Source organism: Alosa sapidissima, chromosome 10, assembly GCF_018492685.1.
Source record: "Alosa sapidissima isolate fAloSap1 chromosome 10, fAloSap1.pri, whole genome shotgun sequence".
Classification (NCBI taxonomy): domain Eukaryota; kingdom Metazoa; phylum Chordata; class Actinopteri; order Clupeiformes; family Clupeidae; genus Alosa; species Alosa sapidissima.
In genome coordinates, this window is record NC_055966.1 from 30,000,043 (window position 1) to 30,017,633 (window position 17,591).

The following is a 17,591-nucleotide window of genomic DNA, read 5'->3' on the forward strand; positions in this document are numbered from 1 at the left end:
AATGAAACCACCAGGCATCCCATGTGTTCATTTGCCTTACTTGTTCAGTACTTAGGTGCTTCACATTGATCTGACATGATTCTGTTGGATGAATTACAGTAATTGCTGTGGCAAAATATGTTTTGTGGTTTAGTAGCCTAAATGTGACAAACCCTCTTTTCCTTCCCCCCCCCCCCCCCCCAGTATATACACCTACCTTACTTGATTCAATTAGAAAAAGTGGATTACTCAATCAGAATGACTATTTGAACACAATAAGGATGTGTTTAATTCTGTTTCATGTAATTGTAACATAATATGGTTTGATAAATTGGAAAGCCCTAACCTTTCGTTTTTTACAGTGTAGGCTAAACTCAACTAACCATTCAACCTAACCTAAATATAATGAATAAATAAAAATGGCAATAGGCCTAGAGGGCAAAGTGTTTTAATGTAGCCTAATTAATAGGCCTTAAAGCTGCAGTTGGCATGATTTTTTTGATCATATTCACTGAAACCGACACTATGCTCCGACAGAACAACATAAATCAGCCGGGTTTAGAAAAAAACCCGCACTTCTACCTCCACCTTGAGCTTACTATTTGTTTTGCAAAAATCCACAGCTCCTGGTTCTTCAGAGCAGGGCTGTGTGAGATCTGACTGTCAATCACAGTCTGGTGCACTGAGAGGGTGCTCGGTCGTAGTTGTGGAGGGGCATGAGAGTTGTAAACATTCAACATTTTGGACAGTTGGAAGTCCCCTCAATATGTCAGACTTGCCAAATGCAGCTTTAATAGGGCGAGAGATCTATTTCGTTATTGAAATTAATTAATTTAATTTAAATTAGCATTGATTAAAAGGAATAAAACAGGAACAAAATATATTAAACACTGGAACTGGAACTGGCAAACCATACAAATGGTAGGCTACGTTCCACACTAACAAGTGTGTCTCAGCGGTGCCCTCGCACCACCTCGCACATGAAATATACCAGTTTGTAGGGCACAGAATAACGTTTGTAATACAGTAATACAAGTCACATGAGGGTATGTATTCATTGCAAGGTAGGATACATGGTGAAGTGAAAATCTTACTTAAAAAATCACAACTTGGGCTCATATAGATAGATAGATAGATAGATAGATAGATAGATAGATAGATAGAGACAGACAGACAGACAGATAGACAGATAGATACTTTATTGATCCCCAGTGGAAATTCAAGGTCTCAGCAGCAGCATACATACAACACAAACACATTCTTTAACAGCAGAAAGAGTAATTAAAGTATATAATATAAAAACACAACTAAGCAGTAAGGACAGTAGAAGATAAAGAATATGCTAAATATACTAAAATACAAATTATACTAGCACTTAATACAATATATGAAAATATACTAAAATACAAAAATATATGCTGCACACCCAAGATCTACACATGTCTCAATTGCACAGTCTACTCGTATGTGTGTATTTGCCGCACAGTCTACTCGTATGTGTGTATTTGCCTAAGCCAACTATTCAGTGAAGTGTGGGCCTATTCAGTAGCCTATTGTACCTTTGTACTTTCTCCTTCTGGTTCTCAAAGTGTGGGGCGGGCCCCACTAGTGGGGAATAGAGACATTACAGGTGGGGCGTGAGGAACAGGAGGAAATAATCATTTTTAAAAAAGTGCCTCTTCTTGCTTTTTTGAAAAGGAATATCATAGATTCAACACATAAGTTCAAAGCCACACACAAACACAAACAACTTTATGACAAGAGTCATAAACAGACTAGCATATGAATTAGGCTAAAATAACATCTGATCCTGATCCAGCGGACTGAGACGGGAAATGAAACTTGGAACCAAAATGCAAATAAATAAATAAATAAATTAACGTTTCCATTTTGCCTCGTTGATCATTTTGTCTCCGAAGTGGGGAATGGCAGAAAAAGTTTGAGAACCTCTGGTTGGCAAGCCTAGGCCTATAGCATAGGCCTATATATATATACTTTAAACCTTTTAGGTATACTTAAAACTTCTGCACTCTCATTCTCAAATAGGCTAGTAGACTGTTGAGTGTGGCCGCCTAAGGTCTGCATTGTAGGCCTTGAATGTTAGGCTATTCCTCATGTTCGTAAGTCGCTTTGGATAAAAACGTCTGTTAAGTTAAATGTAGTAGGACCTTACTTCGTAGGTGACATCACTGTTTTCACGTCCTCTGACCATAAATCTAACGCTTACATTTACTTTTAGGCTAAGCTATTTCTTCATTTAAGACACACATCCTATGGAAGTCTACTTCAATGTACAATATAGGTAATGTGTTGGTATCATGCTATTTATTTAGTTAGGACGGGTTCGGGTTGGAAGTTAAAGTTATTGGTTACACCTGTGTGTAGACGGTTAGGCTACTTGGGAGTTCAGGCCTTCCCTAACACAGACGGAGAAAGTAATCATAAACACAGACACACACAAATAGGCTTCTACCTCAATCCAAGTTTAATAAAATAAATATCTTAATTAAACTGCATGTTCGGTGTGTTGAGAGAGAAAGGCAGGGGGTGGTTTTGGGCAAGTTCAGTTTCAATCATGTGACACTTTCATTATGAAAACAGGAAATTTAAAACAGCGCAGCCTATTCCGACATACAACAGTCGTCTGTGATAGCCAGCTGAGGTAAGAATGTTCAACGATCTCTTTTGCCATAGGCTATTGATTTAGCCTACCTCATACGACCAATAACTATTTTGTAATAGGCCTACTTTAGGCATTTTAGAAATTACAATGTAGCATAATTTTACTTTCGTTTTTTATAGGTCACTTCCTCAGGTAATGGTAGCCTATTGTCTCACTGTCTGTCAAAGATAATTTTACGGCAGCACTGTTGTAGTCAATATGATGTTTCTTAGATATAGATCAATCAAACAATAAACCATTTTTTTTAAGAGCGAAAGGGGCTTTCAGCAATTAACCTAATGGTTCTTATGCTTTTGTTTGTCATAGTTCCTTTTGTGAAACCTTTCCTCATATCCTATTGGAGTCAGGTTGTTGTGTAAGCTAAACTGACATCGCCTGTAACAGTTCTCCATAAATAAACTCCAGGAAAAAAGATAATTCAATCTTTTAATCAGTAGGCCTATGTCAGGTGATGATAACGTAAGCAAATGTAGTTGAACATGTTTTTTTTTTCCATTGCCAATAAATGACACCATTCCACTGTTGAAAATGCTTAGGTTTGAATTTCACTTCTGTCTTCTCTAATCTTATGACAGAGTCATGGTGTGGTTGAACTGACCATCACATCACGCCACATGACAGGAATATTTCTATAACGCTCTGTCAGGGCATTAAGCTTGTCTCAGCTCTGACAACACTTCCTGCTTAAAACAGGTCACATGCAAAGTTGCCAAGTTACCAGGCTCAATATATTTAGGGAGAGTCTGTGAATGTTATCAGAATTGGCTTTGGGATCTCTGACCCTTGGTAAACACACTAGGCTTATAGAAATAGAAGATTGAGAGAACGTTGACACTGCTTGTACATCCGTGGTGAAATCGCTGTGTATCTTTTTGTTTTTTTCAACCCTGCAGTCACAATGCTGAGGTGTGCCTTGATTGTTGTGGTGTGCCTGGCGGGGACGTCAGTGGCTTTAACAGACTCATCGCTAGACCTGCACTGGCACCTGTGGAAGAAGACGCACAACAAGGCCTATGACATCGAGGTCAGTTTCTGTCTATAAAGTTACTCAATTATTGCAATGAAAAGGAGATATTGAATTCTTGACCTCTGTTTTGTTTTGATTGGGATCTTGTATCATTCAACATAAATTACTTTATGACTACAGTATAACTACATTTACAAGGTTAAGATTGTCTGACTATATCATGTAGGACTTGTCATTATAAGATAATAACTATATTAATGTATGTTGCGCCATGTAATAGGCAGAGGATGCTATGCGACGGGAGATATGGGAGAAGAATCTGCAGCTAGTTTCTCTCCACAATCTGGAAGCTTCCATGGGAATGCACACCTATGATCTGTCCATGAACCACATGGGAGACCTGGTATGCAGTGTTTGGCCATTAAATATGCCCTTGTCTTTCTTTCCTAAAATCACACTAATCTTAGACCATGACTATAAGCTGTGTCATCTATGTGTTTTTATTCTGCCTCATGTGTTTTGAGAAAAATGGATCAGTATATGAAGAGTTTGGTGCTATATCCATCATTGTAATGAGTTTTCATAAATATTTTTTTCCATTTTGTTTTCTAAGTAATTTTAGACCTGTAATTGGGTATTGTTATTGATATTACCTTAAATAAAAAATTTAATAGCATGACTTTTTTAATGTTTTTAAAAACGGAGATAAAGCTTTTCTCCAAATGAACCAAACTCTTCATATGATCTACTGCTTTCATACACAGATTGTCGGTTTATATATTTTATGAGTTACCCACAAATAAGTATAGATGTGGATATGTATTCAGGAGCCTACAGCTGAATTTTTTATGTCTTGTTGAGATATTTCACGCTGAATTCTTGACAGACATCCGAGGAGATTCTTCAGCGGTTTGCGCTGCTGCGTGTGCCCTCAGGCCTAAAGAGGGACACCTCGGCGTTCGTGGGTTCCTCTGGTGCCCCGATCCCTGACTCTGTTGACTGGAGACAGGAGGGCTATGTCACAGGGGTGAAAATGCAGGTACAGTCACAGTTAACTAATTAAAGCAACATGTTGTAGTTCTTTTACCTTAAAATAACAGCCTCAAACTCAAACAGTCATTCCACACTGACTTAAAATATGGAGAACAGAGTCTCCAGCACTGCCGACGCGTGCCCAGAACGCATGGTATTTCACTAAAGATCTAAAGAATAAAGATCTTTGAAAAGGGTAGATTAGGAAGAGGCAAAAACCTCAACTTCCTCACTATATGTCTTCCCTATTCTTAATATGCAAGAGTATTTGCAAGAGGATGTGTATAGACCGTTTTTATTTACAATGTACTTTATGTCACATTTCTCCTGAATGTCATATTTGATACTGTAAAATGCTAATTCTATGAGCAATGTGAAGTTAGTCCAATTTTTCGTATTTTTTTCAAATTCAAATTCAAATTCTTGAAATTAGTATGAAGATTCTACAAGCTAACCAGCTGTGTCTGTCAGGGTGCCTGTGGGTCCTGCTGGGCGTTCAGTGCTGTGGGGGCCCTGGAGGGTCAGCTGAAAAAGACCACGGGGAAGCTAGTGGATCTCAGCCCTCAGAATCTGGTGGACTGTTCATCCAAGTATGGCAACAAGGGCTGCAATGGGGGCTTCATGTCCGAGGCGTTTGAATACGTCATTGAAAACCAGGGCATAGACTCGGATGCTGCTTACCCGTACCAGGGGGTGGTAAGTTGTCAAGATTTGTACTGAGTGGATGAAACTGCGCTGCAGGAATACTTCTCTAATTGTTCTGGTTCCTCTTTCTCCTTCCATGTTGTTCTTCAGCTCTACATTTCCGGGGGCAGAGTCCACATAGCACGCCGACGGCAAGGCTTGGAACTTTCTGTTACAATAGAATAGCATTGTGACATGTTACACTATCTCTATTATGAAAAAAATAGTGGATAAAAATGGATATTAGACATTAGGTGTGCTTTTAGCTGATCACATGTAACTCAGACTGATTTGCTCATCAAATGGTTAGCTGCCAGCCCCAGCAGTGGCGCGACTGGCTGGGGCACCTGCACCGTGCGCCGGCAACCCGGGTTCGATTCCCGCCCCGTTGTCCTTTCCGGATCCCACCCCGACTCTCTCTCCCATTCATTTCCTGTCATTCTCCACTATCCTATCTAATTAAAGGCATAAAAAGCCCAAAAAATATACTTTAAAAAAATGGTTGGCTGCCAACAGCCAGTCAGGTTTCACCAGTTAACAAATGTCACTCTAAAAATCCACTCACCATGTGTCATATTTATGCTGTGGCTGTGCAACAGATTTTACAAAACTTAGCCTCAGAATGGTGCAACAGGCAGCCACTTCATATTCTGGCCTGCGGCTGCAGAGTGATTAGGGTTTACATGAAAACTCTGCTCTTCCTCTTCAGCTCTTGCATAGTGCCTTCTGGTCGCATAGCCGTGTTGGGTAATCCACCATTTTGAATAGTCTGACATCCTCTATTGTTTTATGTCATCCAAGGCCCATCTGAAAGAAATGTGATTTAGCTTAGCTTCCTGAAGCCTGTATATATCTTGAATGTGTTGGCCACATTTTGCCTCAGTGTCCACCTACTGTCGGAAAAAAAACGTTATCTATGGCTGAATCAGTTAAATTTCAAAAGCAGTAAACACTGTCAAAAGACACATTTTTTTTTTGTTTGTTTGTTTGTTATTGGCAACATGGCTGTTTATTTAGGCTACTTACTCATGGATTTGCTCTGCCATTGCCAGGATGGTCAGTGCAAGTACAAGGCTGACCAGCGCGCTGCCAACTGCACTAGCTACAGCTTCGTGACCGAGGACAACGAGGAGGCCCTGAAGCAAGCCGTGGCCACCATCGGGCCCATCTCCGTTGCCATCGATGCCACTCGCCCGACCTTTACCTTCTTCCGCAGTGGTACGTGTTGAATATGTGCAGAGGGCTCCTATAGTTTTGTGACTATAATGGGCATACTGGGACTGGTTCAATTCCTGATTGCCACCGTTATGTCCTTGAGCAAGTCACTTAACTCCAAGATGCTCTGGGGAACTGGTCCTTGTTAGAAGCATCAGCCAAATTATTAGTAAACTCAATGTTTGTATGGCTTTACAGGGGTGTACAATGACGTGTCGTGCAGTCAGAAGGTAAACCATGGAGTGCTTGCAGTGGGTTATGGCACTCTGGATGGACAGGATTACTGGCTGGTTAAAAACAGGTACAGAACATATACAGCACAATGACTCACTCTGCAGTGTGTGTGGACAGACAAATAATAGAGGGATTCGTAGGCTGACCTGAGGTAGAATCAGGGAAGAGGAAATCAATGTCACTCATTAACTGTGTTGTTTGGGTTCTTTTCCCAGCTGGGGGGTGAGCTTTGGAGAACAGGGCTTCATTCGCATGGCCCGCAACAAGGGCAACCAGTGTGGCATTGCCAAGTATGGCTGCTACCCAGTCATGTGATCGACCTCCTGAGGGAGAACTTCCTAAAGGGATTGGCATCTCTATTGTTTTTTATTGTATTATATTGTGTACTCTTTTACTGTAGCAAAATCTTTAATATTTAGCAAGATCTTTATTATATGTGCAGTATACAGCCAACCACTATGCTTTATCATTAAATGAGGAGGGTCAGTTACTGATAGCAAACTATCATGAATGTTTTATTAAAATCATTTCTTTCATGTTGATCTAAGTGCCTTAGTTGTGAAATGGATCTCCATCCTCTGAATTGTAGAATGACTGTAAAACGTTTAGCAAGATCTTTGCTATATGTGCAGTATATATCAACTATACTTCCTTAACAAGTGAGAAGGATCATTGTTAGCAAACTATCATGAACGTTTAATTAAAATCATTTCACATTGATCAGAGTGTCTGTAATGATATGAGCCTTTATAAGTCATCTGTTTTTAACCAAAAAGTCAGAGCAGAAAGAAAGATCCTCTCGATGCCACAGTTAAAAATGACATTTTTATTTTCAGTGCAACATCACAACAAACAATTCATGAGGTAATCAAGTGATTCTTGTTTTCCAAAATGGGTACAGAATGTCTTGCCTTGATTGATACTTTGAAGTCTAATGATTCTGCATTTGGTTGGTTAGCCACATTGGTAACTTTCACATGCACACACACACACACGCACACACACACATACACGCGCACGCACGCACACACACACACACACACACACACACACAGTCATATGAATGGTTGCACCACCAGAGTAGGTGCCTACAGGCAAGAAATACCCAAAATTGTTTTGTTGTTAATGTGTTTTTTGGCTTCTTTTAAATATTTCTCATTAATCCACTTCAGGGAAAAGCAACCTTGTACACAGCAAGATCCCCTCTTGCTTCGATTGTCACTCCCATTTGATCTACAGGTTTGGCGTAAATGATACTACCGATGGCATAGTGTTCTTGGAGTAAGGCTGACATTCAATAGGAGCACAGCGCTGAACTGAAATGCATCATTTCCAGTGCTGAGAAGCTGAGTTGTTTTTGGTTTTTCTCAACAAAATAGTTTAAAATGATCTATTATTAGTTTCAGGCATCTATTTTTTTTTTTGGTTTAGTCTTAAACATTCTCCTCCAGAGAATCGAGTGTAGAGGAAGTCCAATTTAACCCTGTCTTAGCCAAGGTACATTTTCCATTATAACCAACAATTACATCATCATCAGATAATTCTGCATTTGAGCTCCTCCACTGCAGTGCTCCTACTTGAATGTCGTCTTTTGCTCTCATCGACTGAAAAGGGGCTTGATCAGCCTTTGGTTTGGTGGGGATTGATTCCAGCACACATAGTTTTTGAAAAGAAATGAGAGACACTCCCTGAAAAGGACGGAGTCTTTGGTTAAGCAACATCTCAGCTACACAAACATATCACACAATTGAGGTAGATGAATTCATCTGTATGTACATAGAACAGATAGGGACACAAAAGTAGAGAAGTAGAGTGGTTTAGGGTTTTTTCTGTCACATTTTTATGCTTTTTGGTGCTGGCTGGAGGCATTTTTTTAGACTACTAGTTATTATAAACATTCCTTGTATTCTGTTGAAAGAGCCTGGCAAATTTGGTGTTTCTCTCCATACTCATCTGTTCCTTCATGGTTATACTGAAGGTCAGTTACACTTTCAACCACTAGATGGCCCCGCAGACAGTATAATCATTACCAGGCCACAGACATTATCAGACCATCAAAAAAAAATAAATAAATAAATTCAGAAAACATAACCACAAATCTAACCTTCAAAATCCTAACACATCCAATACAGTCTGATTATTCTCAAGTTTGACCAAGTGTGGTTTCCTTTTGGAGGAGCTGTGATTACGGATGTAGACTTGTGCGACAGCAGAGGCTATAAATAGGCCTTCAGACTGCGTCAGACCAGAGCCAACACTATAGCCACAGGCTTTTAGACTGCCGTCAGCCACCACTGCTCTGCTCCCACTCACAGCACGCTTACAGTTGTCAGCCATTAAAGTTTAATTCTGCCGCCTGCAAACACCCCCAACCCCCATCCTTCAATTTTTGGGGTGATTCAGCTACCCTCTCTGATCTGCCCGTCCCTTTGAATGTCTAAAGCCCACGGGTCGGAGCGCGTCTAGAACCCTAGACAGGCAGCGTGGAGAGGAGATGCATCGGGGAAAACAAAAAAAAATAAAAATAAGGGCCCCTTTGAAGTCCGCTGAAAGTCAATGGCCTCTTTTATGGGGCCCCTCTTTCAAGTACATGCTGTAAAAGGGCTCACCCAATATGTCCTCCAAAGGTAACAGACAGACCAAACTGTGTCCAAACTCGGTGGAAACAAACAAAACCAAAATAAACACACAAAAACAAACAAACAAACAAACAAGCCATCCGTGTCCCAACCCCACCCCTCCTTCTCCACTCTCCATTCCCAGTCACACTGCTCCACAACTCCTTCAGTCTGTTCATCACTGCCAGGAGAGAGATGGGTCCAAATCATATCATGGAGATACTTCATTTGCTGTCTGCATGCATTGTATATATCCATATATATATATATATATATATATATATATACTGTTGAATAATCTTCTCTGCCGTTGCAGAGAGACAGAGGAGCATAAACTCCTGCTGTGGGGGTCTGCTGACGATCACAGCGAATCTCAAACCAATGCGCTATCACAAACTCATCACATTCAAACTAACTTTGGCTAAAGTATTTTAACAATGAGCCATTTGCCAGGAATACAGATAGACTTTTAAACACAGGCCTGTACCGTATGTTTAACAATAACATCAAGGGAGGAATGACACTACATTCAGGGACGATAATGTTCATCTTTGGTATATTGATGGGGCCCAAAAAGCAACGACAAGAAAAAACAAACGATGCCCCATCAGTCAATGGTTTCAATTTTGCACATAGAAAGCATGAAATAAATAAGACTATACACAGTACATTGGTAAATAAATAATTAAATAGCAAATAAATATAAATAAATAGAAATAAATACATAAATAGCCATATACATTAATTAGGATTTCTCCATTTTTTTTTTCTAGAGACAGGTTTGAATTTTAGCTCCAATCAAAGTAGCTGTGCTGTGAATCCTGTGTTCTTCATGAGGACAGAAAGTTAATAATACTATAGCCAGGAATACCCAGCTGGCTCTCACCTACACTCAAAATGTATTCATATAAATGGAAAAGTGTGCTTCAAATCTGTACAAAGTAACAGAGCAACATTCCTTCATTTCAGAGAGATCTGACAAAAAAAGGTCATATAAAATCACACTTTGGTGCAAAAACGGCACAGATTTTTCATATTTTGCACCAGAGCTGACCTATATAGTCATGTTCCTGCAGGCTCCTCCACTGACTCTGAAGGGGAAGCCTCTTATAACTCCTCCACCTCCAGTCCTCAGATGGAAGAGTATCCCAACAAAATAGTCCACTCTTTCGGGAAAATAATCAGTAACTCTACATCCATTAGTGTAAATGGGAAAAAGGATATTCTTGCCCAGGGTGAACACAGGATCAAATCATGAGGTCTAAGTAATTTAAGCTAGGGAATGGCAACAAAGGTGGGAACCTATGAGCAGTCCGATGACCCCCTGGGTGTTATAAGTACAACTCAGCTAGATCTGCATTTGATCTGGTGTTGGACCCAGCTGAAATTAAGTAGAATTTTACAAAAACGCATGCCTGTGAAAAAGGCCGTATGCTGTGGCGTCCCCTTACGCGTGACCTCCTGTAGAACTACACAGAAAGCAGGCTCACACCACACACCTAGTATCACCCTGTCCACAGAGGACAATAAACTTTGGTTTGAAAGTATCCTAAAATTTATGCTAAAAACACAACAAAGCAAAAAAAAAAATATATATATATATAGTCTGATCGTCTAATTCCATAGCTACCTCGCTGGTCCACAACACCCAGCCTCCATCTTTGAGATGCAACCACTCTTGCTCTTGTGGCCGACCGGGCGTCTGGCAGCTTGGCTGACTTCCCCAATCCCATCATGCCGTGCTGCAGGAGACGGCTGAGGAGGAGGCGCTGGAGCCGGAGGAGCCCGTGGAGGACGGACGGCCCTCCTCGACCCACTTGTTGTGGTTGCGGCGGCGGGCGTTCATGAAGAAGTTGCTGACCGTGCTGAGCTCCAGGCCCAGCTGCTGCGAGATGGTCACCTGCAGGTCCTTGGACGGACGGTGGTTCTCACGGAAGATGGCCAGAAGCGTGCGGCGCTGGAGGTCGGTGAAGACCAGGCGCGTGCGCTTGGGGCCCTGGTTGCGCTCCATCTTGCTCTGCTCCTGCTCCTTGCGCTTGCAGGCTGAGGGGAGGCACAGAGTAGACAGGGGGTGCAGATGAGGCACTTGTTCAGGCAAGCATGGTTTTTTGAGGGATCTGCACAATGTTTTGAATAACACACCACATCAATACAAAACAACCAATGAGAAGCTATTTACTCTTGCACGCTACAGAAGGACAGAGAATGGAGATTTTAAAAACTCTCCCTACATACCTCTTGCCTTGTTCTTTTACCTAATATCCTGATGATATTACAGTTTACAGTGTATCTATGTATGTATACTAGCCTATACTGTTTTTTATGTGCTGAACTCCATCCATCCATCCATCCATCCATCCATCCATCTATCTATCTATCTATCTATCTACCTATCTATCCATCCATCCATCCATCCATCCATCCATCATCCATCCCTCCCTCCCTCCCTCCCTCCCTCCCTCCATCCATCCATCCATCCATCCATCTATCTATCTATCTATCTATCTATCTAAAGGGACAGAGAGAGGAAGCGGTGGATGCGGTCGGGTGGGGAAACATCTTTGGTGGAGGGGTGTGCACAACGTTTTGAATAACAGAGCGATAAAAACATCCAATGAGGAATTGCTTCACTCGGATGACCCGGTGAGTGTTAAACACTATCCTCCTTCTATCATTGCGTATTGATCATTGTCATATGAGACCCTTGTGAAACAGGACCCTGATCTATATACACCGTCAGCCAACCATAATAATCACCAACACTCTCAATGTTTGTTGCCAAACCAACAGAGCACACAAACTACAGTCGCACAATGCCGAGGCAGGCAGGCTCAGCAGATGTTTACATTGTAGACATATCTACAGTATTGTACTGTATGTTACTCTATGACAGAAGGGCACAAATGTATCTTCATTTGCAGTGATTGAGGCTGTGGCACTTGTTTATGTGAGGATGTAAGAGGAAGCGTTTTAGATCTGAAACATTAATGCCAGTGCTGTTTTTGTGTCCAAGGTGGGTGTTCCAGCCCTTGGCACAAAATCACCACAATCAGCACTGGCAAAACAGGACATCTTACAAGGCGTCTAGTCTGAATGTCTACATATACAAATAACGTACAGCAATATTCAGAGACTAGAGAATTCTCTTACAAAGTACCACACTGTGTTTCACACTTGTTAAACAGGTTGAACATTTGTGGGTGTACTGCACAGCAAGTACCACAAATGAGAGCTGTGAAACATCCAATAAAATACTGAGTTTTAACATTACATTTTTGTGAGATGTCTCCTCGCTTGGCAGCATCACTTTACAACCCATACAGTCAGACACACTTACCCTCACACACACACACACACACACACACATGTCCCTTCACAATCATAACGCGGCGCCATTAAGTAAATGCTTCCTTATGTTGTAATCATGTGTAAAAGGCTGGAGATTACTATGCCATAAATCCAAGCAGGCCGGCCACTCTCGATACATAAATATTCCCCCACAGAGTTCCTATGATCGTGGGAACACCTCCTAATCGTGATGTATGTCCCTGTCTCATGTTGCTGAAACGTGATAGAAAGCCCTTTCCCTGCCCCCCAGTATCTAAGTACCCCCCTCCCACACACACACACACACACACACAAACCTCCTCCATCCCCAGCGCCCCCACCCCACCTCACCACACCCCCGTCAGCCCTCCTCCACCCCCTCTCTCCTGCCAACCCCCTCCCTATCTCTCCCAAGCTTGGGCCCACCCCCCACTGATTTCTTGGGCCAGGGGCTGATAGAAATTATTGATTAAATCTGCGCAGCGCAGACTCCTCGACCCACAGAGCCTGTTTAACTCCTTCAGCGCCGAGGCGTGCAGCAGAGGAAGCGACCAAGAGAGAGAGAGAGAGAGACACGCACACAAACACACAGACAATTGTTTTCATGTTTATGCAATGTGTTTTCTTTCTAGCTAAGTGCGATTTCCTTAGCTGTGAGCTTAAACGTGCACTGAATTTAGCCATTTCCTAGGGCGGGTGGCGTTTTCTCTCTCCCCTAGGCTTGAGAATGTAACAGGCACTGTAGGGCTGGGTTAACACTTAAGCCAGCTTCTCCTTTCCTGGGTTTTAGATCTGAAGAGGTTCTCAGGTTTTTAGTGGTTATCATAAAAATGGCTCTTTACCCAGGGTATGTTGAGGGCCAAGCAATGATCTCTATTCAATGGTCCAGAGCCCTCCTACTGACTAGATGCCATTCATGGATGAACTGCCAGACATCCAATACAGCATGGTTAATTACTGCATTTAAAAGATGAGCTCAGAATATATATACAAAAAAGCTTAAATATTCACTTTTGGTCAGTCCCTATAAAAAAAACGTAGAAATAAAATACAAGAAATATCACAGCACCTAGAGCGACATGCCTGTTTTAAAAAAGGCTTGGGTGACAAGTCTTTCATAACAAGCTCTGCAGTCCAAACGGTTACCTAATCGGTCGATGGAAATACCTCGCAAACAAGACAGAATAAATCTAAACGGGCCTTTTGTCGGACTACCGTGTTCGGCTGAATCATCTCGAAAAAACCCAGCTGTGGCGAACTTAGACATGCTTAAGATAGGACGCGTGGGGTGCTGCGCATTCTAATTTCTGCCTCGATTTCCTGATGTGCTTGGAGGTGCATGCTGGCCAAGCACAGTTTTTTCCCAAGGAAATCAATAGAGGCTGGTAATTAAACAAAGGGGCTGACCAGAGAAGCCAGCCCTCATGGAAAGTAGGTTATGTAGAAAAAGTACAGGGGTGTCCACTTAGCCCCTTTCCCCAAGATGTAAATACACGCGGGTTTGGAAGCCTATGCCTCCCTTCCGTCTGCTCTTAGTGAGCCCACACCCACCTCTCCATCTACAATGTCTGTACAGAGGAGCTCAGCAAAGGCTCTTCTGACAAACAATGGCCACCACCAAGTCTTTAGTCTTGTGTATTTAATCATATATTTCATAAGATTCAGAAACATGCCTGTTTACTGGCTGTTACAGACCAAATGATGTGCGCTGTGGACTGTCACTTGCAGCAGGCGCCTATTGATGTATTTTGAGAGCAATGCAGCTTATTTAATACGTATTTGTTTCTGTGCATCTCAGTGTAGTGTCATGCACACTACATAGATTTTCAGCTCCAGTCATGTCACAACATTGCAATGCACAAGCCACGGAAATATCAGGTTTCTGTAAATGCATGTTTGCCACATTCAATGCATACTCATCTGATAAAACACAGAACCCTCTGGGGATTGCAGACTTTGTAAACACCTTCCATTATGAATCATGTATAAAAATTGGTACCATTGGTGATGAACCAAAAACTATTTACCATGACAATGCTTAGTAACCTAATAATAGCAGTTATAGCACATGCAAACTCACACACGGACACACAGAAGCTCTGTATCTATCTGCCCCTTTCATCTTAAATGCATTCAAACATTTATAGCTAGCAGCTGCAGAGTTTTGACTGGACTCCACTACCTCCAATCTGAACAATGAGATGAGGTTAACCTCAGGCCAGCGGTGACTGCGTCGCCCAGGTGAGCATGAATCAAACGACGGGAGGTTAGCCTCTCTCTATCACCCGAGCATAGGACACCCAAGACATCACCATCACAAGCAGCACCATCTCACCTTCTAGCCTCAAGGAGGCCATCCGCTGGAACTCGGGCTCCTGCAGCCAGCGGGACATCCTCTTGAAGGTCTCCCGGCCGGACTTGAGCTTGCCCCAGGGCTTGGGGTTGCGCAGCAGGTCGGACAGGGTGCCCTGCGAGCGGGAGAGCACCCTCTCGGCGAAGATGGCCTGCGGGATGCTGTAGCGCTTCAGCTCGTTGATGATACGCTGGGCCAAGTCTTTGGTGTTGATCTCCTCCCCGCCACCGGAGCCTCCACCGGAGCCTCCGCTCTGCGAGCCGGACAGCACGCCGTCGCTGGGCAGCGAGGCCGAGGAGGAGGAGCCGACGGTGTGGAACTCCCTGGCCTTGGAGGCCTGCTGGCTGGACAGGTGCTGCTGGTAGTGCTGGCTGTAGAGGTGCGGGTGGTAGCTGCCGGCCGGGTGCTGGTGGGCCTCCATCTTGTTGAGCTGGTGGCCGAGCCCGTGGTCACCGTGGAGCATAGGCGGGGACATCTCCCGGCCGAAGTCGGCTGTCCGGCAGTAAATGCCACCAGCGCCGCCACCACCGCCACTGCTGCTGCCGAGGTGCATGTCATGGCCGCTGGAGAGCATCTGTCCAGCATGGCTGCCCTGGCTGGACCCCAGGCTGCCGTAGCCGTGCATGCTGGCCTCCAGGCCCGGCGTGGCGGTGGGCGGCGAGTGGCTCATGCCCAGGTCTTTGCCATACGGGTTGTAGAAGTTGCCCCCAAGGCCACGGTCCTCCCTCATGAGCGTGAAGCTCCCGATGACGTTGCTGACCGGCAGGCAGGGGTGGTGGGGGTGATGGTGGTGGGGGTGGTGGTGGAACTTGTCATCGAAGGGCTGCAGAGGGGTCAGGGTGGTGTAGGTGCTGCCCTCGCTGGTAGGGGTGTCCCTGCCACCGTAGCCCAGGGCCGACATGGATGAGTCAAAGCCGGGGTGCCTGTGGTCGGGCTCCAGGCCCATGACCGAGTCCCCCAGGGAAGGCCTGGGGAAAGCAGCAGAGAGGTCTCGCGTGTGGAGCATGTCCCTGGCATCCTGTGGGTGAGCCAGCTCCACATGGCTGTGCACAGACATCTCTCCCATATTTCCATTCATAATGATTCAGGCTCTGGGTCAGTGAGGCTCCTCTCTCTTTTGTTGCCAAAACCAGACTTCTTCTATAAATGTTTCTTTTTTTCTTCTTCGCCCACTTAATGCTAGGCAAATTCAACTATCAAATATATCAGGGGTAAAACTATGAAAGTTTATTTCGTCATCAAATGATCAGTAAGAGCAAATAGTTATTCTGTTACCCTCAGCATCTTTGTCATTGTCTTTGGAAAAAGAGCCTCCGACTAGCAGCCTGCCGAACAAAACAAAACATCAGGAAAAAAACATTTTAGCGACCTGTATGTACATTAACGTCAAGTTGGCCTTGATATATTATACGTTTCACAGACATTCATCTTCAGAAACTATCAAGAAGTTCTACTGATGAATATGGTAATCGCAGCATGTAGGCTATGTTGATTCCCCCTCGAAATGTTCCCAAAACCACAACAAGCTGAAATAACTGAAGCTCTAATACAGGCCTCCGAAAAGCATCTCTTGATTACATGTAAGTTCTGATGCCTTGATTAAATAGCCTTCAACACTAGACAATAACATTTGCAAGGTTTACTTACCCCACAATACACCGCAGTCCACCAACCGCGAGGTGTTACAAACGGATAAAATATTTGGAAACTAAAATCAAATAAATGTTACCGAAATGAAAGCCAGATTATCCTCAGGTGTAGATTTTGTGCGACAGGACTCGCCCGAATCAGGAGATCACGTATCTGCCCTCCGCATCTCTCTCCTCTCTCGTATCGTACTCTGTCTCCAGCCACACGGTTTGTCCGTGTCCGCGCAGGTTCATGCAATTGGTCAGATGTATTGAGGATTCAACATGGTGAAACGTGAGGTCCAGAAACCAACGATTATCTAAGCGTTGCTTAGCCGTCCTTTGAATTCCTGGTTGCAATATTCTGCTTTCTCTAAATGCCTGGCTTATTCTCTGGTATTACCGCCCGGAATTTTCTTCCACCGTCCTCTCTCTGCCACTTCATCGATTCCCCCTCTAACTCTTTCTCTCTCCTCCTGCTCACACTGGTCGCCTACGTCACGGGTTTAAAATCTGACAGATGTGCAATGAATCTCCAACTCCAATTAACCCCTTCGCTTCGGCTGGGCTCGTAAAAGAATGGCACAGATTTTACCCATTGCTGTGAACAGTATCCTACCTCGGTTAATTCCTTCAGCCTGAATTGTGTAGAAACACCAGTCTTTAGTGGTTGGACCTGTGTGTTATGAATGAGAACAAAATCAAACAAATTTGCCTCCCCACCATACCACACTGTAATAGCCTTTAGCATATTCCAAAACCCATAAATTAGACCCACTATCTTCTGTATGCCTGAATGAACAATTAATGTGATATTGCTTATTATTTAACTGAACCAGTCCTGCTATTAAAGGGGATATTATGGCTGACC

At 43.3% G+C, this 17,591-nt stretch overlaps 2 protein-coding genes across 3 annotated transcripts; one reads left to right on the plus strand and one right to left on the minus strand.

Annotated features, from left to right (window-relative positions):
• The first annotated feature begins 2,580 nt into the window (after positions 1-2,580).
• On the plus strand, positions 2,581-7,514 carry ctss2.1 (cathepsin S, ortholog2, tandem duplicate 1). Of its 2 annotated transcripts, none has more exons than XM_042106442.1 (8): positions 2,581-2,641; positions 3,556-3,686; positions 3,910-4,032; positions 4,516-4,668; positions 5,133-5,357; positions 6,398-6,563; positions 6,759-6,861; positions 7,010-7,514. In XM_042106442.1, exons 2-8 carry the CDS (start codon positions 3,561-3,563, stop codon positions 7,107-7,109), a joined length of 996 nt encoding a protein of 331 aa, XP_041962376.1. In that variant the 5' UTR covers positions 2,581-2,641; positions 3,556-3,560; the 3' UTR covers positions 7,110-7,514. The 2 variants fall into 2 exon arrangements, with proteins under 2 accessions (XP_041962376.1, XP_041962374.1); XM_042106440.1 differs by lacking the exon at positions 2,581-2,641 and adding an exon at positions 3,305-3,448.
• Positions 7,515-11,131: 3,617 nt separating this feature from the next.
• On the minus strand, positions 11,132-16,170 carry onecutl (one cut domain, family member, like). The gene is made up of 2 exons (XM_042106421.1): positions 15,075-16,170; positions 11,132-11,455 (listed from the first exon to the last, which is right to left on the minus strand). The coding sequence occupies exons 1-2, from the start codon at positions 16,168-16,170 to the stop codon at positions 11,145-11,147; spliced, it is 1,407 nt and encodes a 468-aa protein (XP_041962355.1). The 3' UTR covers positions 11,132-11,144.
• Positions 16,171-17,591: the final 1,421 nt, after the last annotated feature.

What these genes read in the sequence shown, in the direction of transcription:
- ctss2.1 (XM_042106440.1), top strand. Translation starts at nt 3,412, where the DNA reads ATGTTATCAGAATTGGCTTTGGGATCTCTGACCCTTG. An exon ending in CTTTACCTTCTTCCGCAGTG is followed by an intron (nt 6,564 to 6,758) that starts GTACGTGTTGAA and finishes ATGGCTTTACAG; the next exon opens with GGGTGTACAATGACGTGTCG. An exon ending in TACTGGCTGGTTAAAAACAG is followed by an intron (nt 6,862 to 7,009) that starts GTACAGAACATA and finishes TTCTTTTCCCAG; the next exon opens with CTGGGGGGTGAGCTTTGGAG.
- onecutl (XM_042106421.1), bottom strand. Translation starts at nt 16,170, where the DNA reads ATGAATGGAAATATGGGAGAGATGTCTGTGCACAGCCATGTGGAGCTG. An exon ending in GGCCTCCTTGAGGCTAGAAG is followed by an intron (nt 11,456 to 15,074) that starts GTGAGATGGTGC and finishes GCCTCCCCTCAG; the next exon opens with CCTGCAAGCGCAAGGAGCAG.